The sequence below is a fragment of the Columba livia genome, chromosome 2 (genome assembly GCF_036013475.1).
Source record: "Columba livia isolate bColLiv1 breed racing homer chromosome 2, bColLiv1.pat.W.v2, whole genome shotgun sequence".
NCBI classification, from domain to species: domain Eukaryota; kingdom Metazoa; phylum Chordata; class Aves; order Columbiformes; family Columbidae; genus Columba; species Columba livia.
The window spans coordinates 141,808,907-141,818,091 of record NC_088603.1 but is presented as its reverse complement, the minus strand read 5'-3'; the positions used below and the strand labels follow the sequence as shown (position 1 = coordinate 141,818,091).

The 9,185-nt window shown below is 40.5% G+C and overlaps 1 protein-coding gene across 2 annotated transcripts in view; it reads left to right on the top strand.

Annotated features, from left to right (window-relative positions):
- Positions 1-233: 233 nt before the first annotated feature.
- The window catches only part of DPYS (dihydropyrimidinase), a 36,068-nt gene continuing 27,116 nt past the window's right edge, over positions 234-9,185 (top strand). For both annotated transcript variants that reach the window (XM_065054227.1, XM_005513506.4), the window contains exons 1-4: positions 234-643; positions 2,716-2,874; positions 5,036-5,215; positions 6,357-6,546. In XM_065054227.1, the coding sequence (XP_064910299.1) occupies positions 374-643; positions 2,716-2,874; positions 5,036-5,215; positions 6,357-6,546 (799 nt within the window). In that variant the 5' untranslated portion in view covers positions 234-373. The remainder of the gene's footprint in view (positions 644-2,715; positions 2,875-5,035; positions 5,216-6,356; positions 6,547-9,185) is intronic.

Here is a 9,185-nt window from a genome sequence, read left to right as displayed (position 1 = left end):
CAAACCAGCCCAGCATGTTTCAAACCCTGAGATGTACAAGGCAGGCTGGAGTGAGCACTGTGAGAACCCAGCCAGCCTCTCCTCAAAGCCTGGCCTGCGTTCTCCAGGCAAAGAGCCCGGAGGAGGACGGGCCTGTGGCCAGCTCTGCCGCCAGTCCCGGCGCTGGCCGCTGCACCACTAGGCATTGGCGCTCCACTGGATGTGGGAGGTGGAGCTGCCGAGGGCAGAGGGGACAGTTGTTCTGGGTCTGTTTAAAAAGCACTGTGCGGTGTGTTTAGAGCCATTCAGAGATAGCAGCTGCTCTGAGAGAAGGGCGGGCAGTGAAACACTCAGGCAAGAGCAACTTTCCGAGCTGAGGCCTCACTCTCACCCCATGCCGCCCCAAAACCTGGCTCAGCAGAGACTTTTGATCAAGGGGGGAAAGGTTGTGAACGACGACCACTCTGTGGTGGCTGATGTGTATGTGGAAGATGGAGTGGTGCGGCAGATGGGACCCAACCTAAACCCTCAGCCAGCCACTGGCCTCGTTGTGCTGGATGCGACCAACAAACTGGTGATCCCTGGAGGCATCGATACTCATACACACATGCAGTTCCCTTTTATGGGTAGCAGGTCAAAAGATGACTTCTATACAGGAACAAAGGTGAGTGCACATATGCATGTCTGTGCGTCCACCTGAGGTTTCTCAGAGAGGGATGTCTGCTGGTTATTCAATATTACTTCTAAAAGAGAGAAAAGAGTGTGAAACAAACACCAGCAATCGTTACTGTACCTTGGCTGGGACACTGTAATAAGCAGTTAGGGTATTCAGAAGTCCACCTTCAACGAGCATGTTATTTGGGTTCCTTCAGAGACTTTTCTGGCTGGGGGTGGGAAGTGCTGGTGCAGTTATTTGCCTTGGCTGTCCCCATGCTGACTACAAACTTGCATTGGTAAATGCAATGAGCTTCCTGCTTTTCTGAGCAAAGGTTAACTAAAGCAACAGTTCAATTCCCCAGTGTGCTGGGAGCACTTCTGTGGTCATCTGATCTTTTCCCTGTGTTAGCATGGGGGAATGCAAGCTTTTATTTTGCCATTCACTTCAGTCCTTAACTGTGTCTCTCCGTGAAAGTCCAGTTCAAATACATTTCCTAAAAGTATCTAATTTCTCCCACAGACCAGGATGTCCAGATAGTCACTTTGGTGAGCCGAAACGAAGACTCTAGATCCAGCCTAGTATCAGATGTCCAAGAGTTAGGTATTGTGGACCTGTTTAACAACAGTCAAAGTGTGAAACGTGTTCAGAGATATTTACTCAAGGTCGTCGTCCTACAAATATTTTGGCAAGAGAATCAAGGACACAAAGTTGTGTTCTAACTGTTGCAAAATATGCTTCAATGATTAGCTAAGATTTATCCTTTCAGTTTAATAAATAAAGGCACTGAAATACCTCTCTTGACAAAGAGAGGGTTAAAAAAGATATTAGAGGAAGAAAGAGACTTTGTGTGGAGTTGTGGAACTCATGACTTTTTTTTTTTTCTTGAGGTTTATAAATTTTAATTCTAAATCCTTTTTAACAGATAGGAAGTCCATCCATCTTGATAAAAAAAAATATTGACAGTTTGAACAACTTCTCTTGAAGAAAATGTTTTGCTGCATTCATCACAGATTCACAAATGTCTACATCACTCTCCAAACTTCTTCTTTTTGCAAAATATACTGACATATTTACAATTTTGCTTCTGATTGCTAAGTGAAGAGAAGAATGAGACTGATCTAGGAACAGGAAGTCTAATATAGCATGAACTTGAACTGTGTATATTTTGATCTGAATTCGTTGTAACTGTTGTGCAAAGGGTTCACATTCAGAGCAATAGAGAGGATTCCTCTGATGAATTTGGGAGACGGCAACAACTACAGCAAAATAATTTCTGTATTGGATCAATTTCTGTTAGTTGAGGGTATGTTTTCTGGGAGTGACTAAAAAAGATCCTTCAAAGGAAAAAAATTAAGCGGTAATTCAATTGTCTAGAAAGGAAAATGAAAATTATTGAATAAACTCCCAATTTTTTATCTGCATGACATACATGAAATAAGATTTTTTATTTCATTACTTGCAAATATTTATATGGAGGCTGTAAATATCTCATTCTATTTAAAAACCCGCTATGCAGTTTTACTAAATTATATCCTCCCAGTAACAAAAATAATTTTTAAACTCAAAAAATCCTTTTGGTATTAGGCAAGAATTTGTGGATTTTCACACTGGATTTTCAAACAAGTCTGTTTCTTTCATTGTGTGTCTGCACCTTGATACATTCCTGTCACACAGGATTGTATTTTCAGCTACTTAGACTTGGGGGAAGCGTTTCTCAAGGTGACTGATCTTCTGGTGCTCTTCTTTCTGGGTGATCCCACCTGCTTAAGGAAACTCACTGGTGCATGAATGCTGCAGATTCAGCTCTAAATCTTTGATAAGGTTTTGTATATGTGTGCAAACTTTTCCTGAGAATTTCCCTATGATTCTTCAGCATACCTGTTTGAGAATATCCTTCTCAAAGGAGGTGAAATGAATTTCTGCAATCATTTTGCAAGTTCATACTTTACTCAGGGAAACCCTTCAGTGGCTTTTGGCTTTTCAGTGTGTGTAGATTAATTGTTGCACTGGGAATCAGAGATGGTGGGAGGAAATGCGCATTGTCTCTGATTGCTAAATATTAACTTTCTTACTTTCAGGCTGCTCTAGCAGGAGGAACCACTATGATCATTGACTTCGCCATTCCTCAGAAAGGCTGCTCTCTTATTGAAGCCTTTGATACATGGAAAAGCTGGGCAGACCCTAAAGTCTGCTGTGATTATGCACTGCACGTGGCAGTTACATGGTGGAGCAACCAGGTAGACACAACAGCTGATTTTCCGTTCCATGAACTGGTACCACACCTGCTTTGAATTAGTCCTCACTTGCTAAACGTATCTTGCTGGCAGTGTTATAGTTGATATATTTTTGTGTGTAAAAACTACATTTCAAATAATGCATACCCTTCTGAAAGTATGTGTATTTCACAAAATAATAAAAGCCTGGAGATAACCTACATCTTTGGATAATATTGCACAAATTTAGAGGAAAAAGAAGCAGTTTTGCAAGACCGAGACCAGGCAGACCATAGGGTGCAAGATATATTTGCCTAAATTTTACCTTTTGCTACTTCACCAGTTCCTTATCGATGCTCTTGTTGATTTTTGTGGGGTTTTTTTGGGGTTTGGTTTAGTTTGGTTTTTGTGTGTGTGTGTGTGTGGTTTTGGTTGATTGGTTGTTTTTCTGGTTTGGTTTTTTGATTTTTAGGGTGTTTTTTTTGTTTGTTTTGTTTGCTGGCTTGTTTTTTTGGTTTTGTTTGTTTGTTTGTTCTTTTTAATAAGGGTATACATGAAAAATATGGGATTTAACTTCATTTGTAAAGGAAGAGTTTTATTCCTGAGTGACTGCAGTAACATCTTCTTAAAGAAAAGCAGTACTGCAGTCAATAATTACTTGAATGTGAGATTATCTAAAAATCCTTTTTGGAATTTACAAACGGGACAATCATCCTTAATGCGTGAATGTTTGCTGATAACCTGAAGGCTTTACTGAATAATTTAACCTTTCAGGTGCTTGACAGTTATCTGAACCTAACCTGTGTTTTACAATACCACTTTGGATCCTCTGAGAACTTGCATCAGTGCATAGATATAATAAGTAAATCCAATGTTTAAATATGAAATACGAGTGCTTCCTCTAATTTTTAGCTTTCAAAATATATAAACAAAAGCGTTCACTCTACAAACACCTAATCTTTGGTATTCCGTGCACTGAACACTAAATAGACTGAGCCCAACTTCTAGCTCAAAGCAAATACATGAAATAAGTTATCCAGTAAAGTTTGAGAAATGTGCACTTGAAACAGCCTTAGTAGAGAACAGTGGAATTGCACTGAAAAATCCAATAAAACTAGGGAGGCATAAATCAATGGAATGTTCTGGTTTATGTTAAGAAGTTAACTGTTTATAAAGGCCAAGTTTGAAAGAAATAGAAAGGTCTGATATTTGTATCTGTAAAAGACTTGGGTAAAGAATACTTTGATATTTCATGCCTTTCTACCTTGCTATAATCTCCTCCGAATTTAAAGTATGGATTAAAAACATGCATCCTTTCCAATGCCTTCCGTTGGTCACAGTAATTAGTGAAGAAGTAAACAAGACATGCCTCTTTATTTGTGCCAGCGCAGGGCCTTATGTCAGGTTTTTATTTGTTTAATAATTGTAAGAGCATCACAGATAAACATCAATTACTGTCACCATTTCGCTGGGAAGGGAGAGCCAAGGTTAGGGAATGGATAGTCCTAGCTAACTAGCTGTGCAAGAAACCTTTGGGCTAAAATCTGCATCTTTCTTTCTTTCTTTGGGACTTAATGTTTTGCTGGGCTTCACAGGCTTTAGCAGAAGCAGAGAATCCTATCAAGGAGGAAATATAAGAAAAGAAAAAGCCACACAAGCTTGGGCTTGCATCTAGAGTTTTAGAGTAATTTTGTTTGACCACAAAATATTTCAAAAGCCTTTGTGTTGTTTGGAGTCAGGATGAAGCTCTAGGAGATCTTTTCTGTCACTTTGTTATTTGCCCAAAGCTGAAACCTATTATGATCTAATTTTGAAAATAAGTTTTGCAATAATCTCTATATAAGTTTGGTACATTGATTTTAATATTTAACAGGGTGTTTTCAACATCAGGAAGTTTATTTGGAATAAAATTCTGCTTCACTATCTTTTGCAAAAAGCATTCCCTTCCTGCAATTAGCTTTTGCTTCCTATATCTGCACTGTAGTGGTACTGGTCTATATACTTTGAGAATCAATTTGGTTAAAGAAGATTAGTATAAGTCAGTCTTTAAATATGTCTTTGGACTGAAAATATGTTTGATGGGTGAGGAAGGGATCACCCTTCATGCTACTAATTTTTTTATACAAAATTATTAACAGGTAAAATATGAATTGCTGGTTTTTGAAAATTGCTGGTTGTGTTTCAGGTGAAGGAAGAAATGAAAAGTCTTGTTGAGAACAAAGGTGTCAACTCATTCAAGATGTTTATGGCCTATAAAGATCTATACATGGTCAATGATGAGGAGTTATATGAAGCCTTTTCCTGCTGTAAGGAACTTGGAGCAGTTGCTCAAGTCCATGCAGAGAATGGGGATCTAATTGCACTGGTGAGCATTTGATGTTTTGTACATCAAAGTCAGGAACATAAATGATACTGTTATCTAAGCACTTCAATAGATGTATTAGTGCCACCATTGTATTATTGTGAAAGGCTTTTCTACCCTATTTTACTTCCAGGGAACTGAAGACAAACATCTTGTCCAAGATCCTAAAGGATGCTTGTAGTGGGCTAAGAAATTGTAACCTGGAGTCCTGGGTTCAGGGTAGACAGGAGGCAAATGATCCTGTGATAATGAGAGCTATACTTGCAGTATAATACACTTACTTGCAGTGTAATATGTATCCTTGACACAGAAACCATCAATCAGAGCCTGACAGTCAACCAAGTTAAAGGGGGAACTCTTGGCCAGGTATTTAGATGTCAGCTGTGATGCCTAACGCTAGATCTCCAAACATAGCTAGATCATGTAACAGGAATACATTCAGAAGTACAGAGAAAGCTTCACTGACCGGGCACAAAAGTCTCAGTGTCCACCTGTGCATAGTTCACCTCAGTTCTCACTTGCCTTGGCCATCTTAGCGCTGTGCGGAGGCACTGGGAGTGTAGCTGCACCGATGTCTTTGAGTTTCTTCAGCTATTCTAGTCAATAGTGCTTGGAGTCTGTCTCGGGTCCCATAACAGAAATGAATTTATTGCTAAATAACCTCAAATCAGCAACACATAAGTCCCCAAATTTAGTAGGGACAAAATCTTATGCTTCTTGAAACCCTGGAGCCTCATTCAGGGCTCTGGATGTGTATATTTGTCCTTAGTAAGGATCTTTGAATTATTTTTTCCAATGAAGGGTTAGTATTGTCATCTCAGTTACTGGCTGCAATAATTTCAGAGTATGTATTGAGAAAGCAGCAGGGTTTTCAAAAGTGGTGATTTATCCCTGCAAGCCAGTGGAGCATGTTCTCTGAAGTCACTTAGATATTCTGAGACCTGTGTTTATTGGGAGAGAGACTGGATTTCAGACAACACAACAATAACTTCTCTGGAAAAAAATATCATACCTACCTTTTTTCTTTTTTTTTCCCCTCAAAGTATCTGCAGTGTTTGGTTTAGGATCCATTTGGCTGGCAGCATGTTTGTGACACCATGGTTGCACTTTAACTGACTCTTACATGTTTCTGTGTGGTGTTCAGGGTGCAAAGAAGATGCTGGCAATGGGAATAACTGGCCCTGAGGGGCATGAGATGTGTCGTCCTGAAGAAGTGGAAGCTGAAGCTACGCAGAGAGCAATTACCATAGCAAATGCTGTAAACTGCCCCCTTTTTGTAGTCCATGTAATGAGTAAATCTGCAGCAAGGGTGATAAGTAATGCACGAAGAGAAGGTAAAATCCTAATTCTTTTATGCTTCTACAATGGCATCGGAGGAAGGGTCATGGAAAATCAAACATAGCGTCTTCAATGTCCTACTTGTCATGAGTGCCATAACCTTCACAATATGGGTGAATTTCTTGGAGTGGGATGTCTGAACTGTGTGTGTGTACTGTGGAGTGCAAGGAGAGCTAAGCACTGTGGAAGAACAGCAGCTGGGATTGAGACTTTCCCTTCTCCTCAGAGCAAACTTTTTTCTCCTTCATACTGTACCTCCAAAGTCAAAGCTGTGGCCAGGACAGTATTATTGCATTAAAAATGATGAGACCAGTAAGACAATACATTCTCTGCTGTTCCCCTCCATTGAGTTATAGCCTGCAAGCCTCCACCAGCTATTTAGATGAGAAATTCTACAACAGTGACCACACCGTGTTTTTACAGACAGTGCCATGACATGTCGAGGACTTCTGAACACATCATGGTGATGATGACAATGTCTGAAAGCCTTGATTCCCTCCAGGGAAACTTTTCTCAGGTCATGCACTGTAGGGTTCATAAATAGTTCTGGTCAGCCAAGGGAAACTGACCCTCCTGACCATCTTTTGAGGAGACTAGAAGTAGCCTGGAGGTTGCAGAGGTCTGTAAGTTTGTCCAGAGCAGCCTGTGGACTCACAGTGCTATGAGAAGACATTATATGGATAGAAGGAGCAGGTCAGAGGCCTGTGATTTGGAGGGCCTAAAACTCTATGGAATATCATCTCAGCTTGTGTTCATCTGACCTAGCATGAATCACAGAATGGTACAATGTCCTGAGTTGGAAGGGACCCACAAGGATCATGGAGTCCATCTCCTGTCCCTGCATGTGACAACCCCACAGTTCACACCGTGTGTCTGAGGGTGTTGTCCAGTCTCCTCTTGAACACTGTCAGGCTTGCGGCTGTGACACCTCCCTGGGGAGCCTGTTCCAGTGCTCCACCACCCTCTGGGTGAAGAACCTTTTCCTAATGTCCAACCTAAACCTCCCCTGGCACATCTTCCTGCCTTTCCCTTGGGTTCTGTCACTGGTCACCAGAGAGAAGAGATCCCTTCTCCTCCCCTTGTGAGGAAGCTGTAGCTGTGATGAGGTCTCCTCTTAGTCTCCTCTTCTCCAGGCTGAACAAACCAAGTGACTTCAGCCATCCCTAATATGGCTTCCCCTCCAAACCCTTCACCAACTTCATGGCCCCCTTCTGGACACTTTTCAGTACCTTTATATCCTTTTTATCCTGTGGTGCCCAGACCTACACCCAGTGCTCCAGGTGAGGCCGCACCAGTGCAGAGCAGAGCGGGACAATCACCTTCCTGCCCGGCTGGCCATGCTGTGCTGGATGCACCCAGGACACGGTTGCCCTCTCACTGCCAGGACACACTGTTGGCTCAAGTTCAACTTGATGTCAACCAGAACCCCCAGATCCCTCTCCACAGGGCTGCTTTCCATCTCATCCCCCAGCCTGTATGTACAGCCAGCGTTGCTGTGTCCCACGTGCAAAATCTTGCACTTGCTTTATTTTTTGACTTTAGATAATTCTTACACAGGGGGTGTAGATTATTAATATCAAAATGTAGAGTATGAGAGCTTGATGAAAGTGCAATCAAACCCAGTGTGATATTATTGTGCTAATACAGATGGATGTGTTTATGTGGAATAAATATTGATTATGAGTTCTAGTAAGATTTAGCAATAATTCAAGTTTATAAAAGAATCTACCAGAATATTTTCTACTAGCACATCTTTTGGTACTGTGCTATGTTAGATTCCTCCACTAGATGACAGTGCTGCTGATAATATGGACTATTTCCATCAGTGTATGGTTATTTGTACATTCACAGGTGTGGTGTCAACATTAAATACAAGAAGCTGTAACAACAGTTAAAATACCCAGCTTAAAGATGAAAAACTGCCTCTGAACATAAAAGAGCTAAGATAGGAGGTGGTGTTTTATAACACGCTGTTCAAGTGCAAGTCTATCAGCATAGATATTTACTATGCTGATAGTAAATACTGTAAAATATTGTTAGGCATATGGCATTGTAAAAATAGTCTGCAGTGACAGTATTATAACTGATTTGATAACACTATTCTTCTTCGATGTGTAAAAAGAAGAAATTGTTACAACTTATGCTTAGTGTGGTACTGGATTGCGTATCTTCCTGAGTTCATGCAGTCAGAATCAATGCTTGCCTTTGTGCACAGCAATGTATAACATCTCTCCATAATTAATTTCTGTTTGCATGAAAGTACGCTGTTTAGGAAACAGAAATCTAGGTTTGATTAAGAAATTTCAAAAGATAGCTAGAATACCACTAAGACAGGTACAACAATTCTAGTTTTTAATGAGACAGATCTGTATAAATTCTGGCAATTAGAAATTAATTGTTTTTAGTTTCAGTAAAAGTTTCTTTCTGTTTTTCAGTTAAAAGTAGTAATGCAAAACAAGGAGTTCCAGGCAAAGAACCAAACTCTCAAAGTATTGTATGAATGCCATAACTAAAGCCCAAGTATGTTGCTGAAAAGTATTCAACATGGAGAGGTTAAAAACCATTCTAACGTGAAAGCAGTGTGAGCTCTTTAATAGTGGCTCTCAAGCATTTGAGATATTCACTGTAGTGCGGC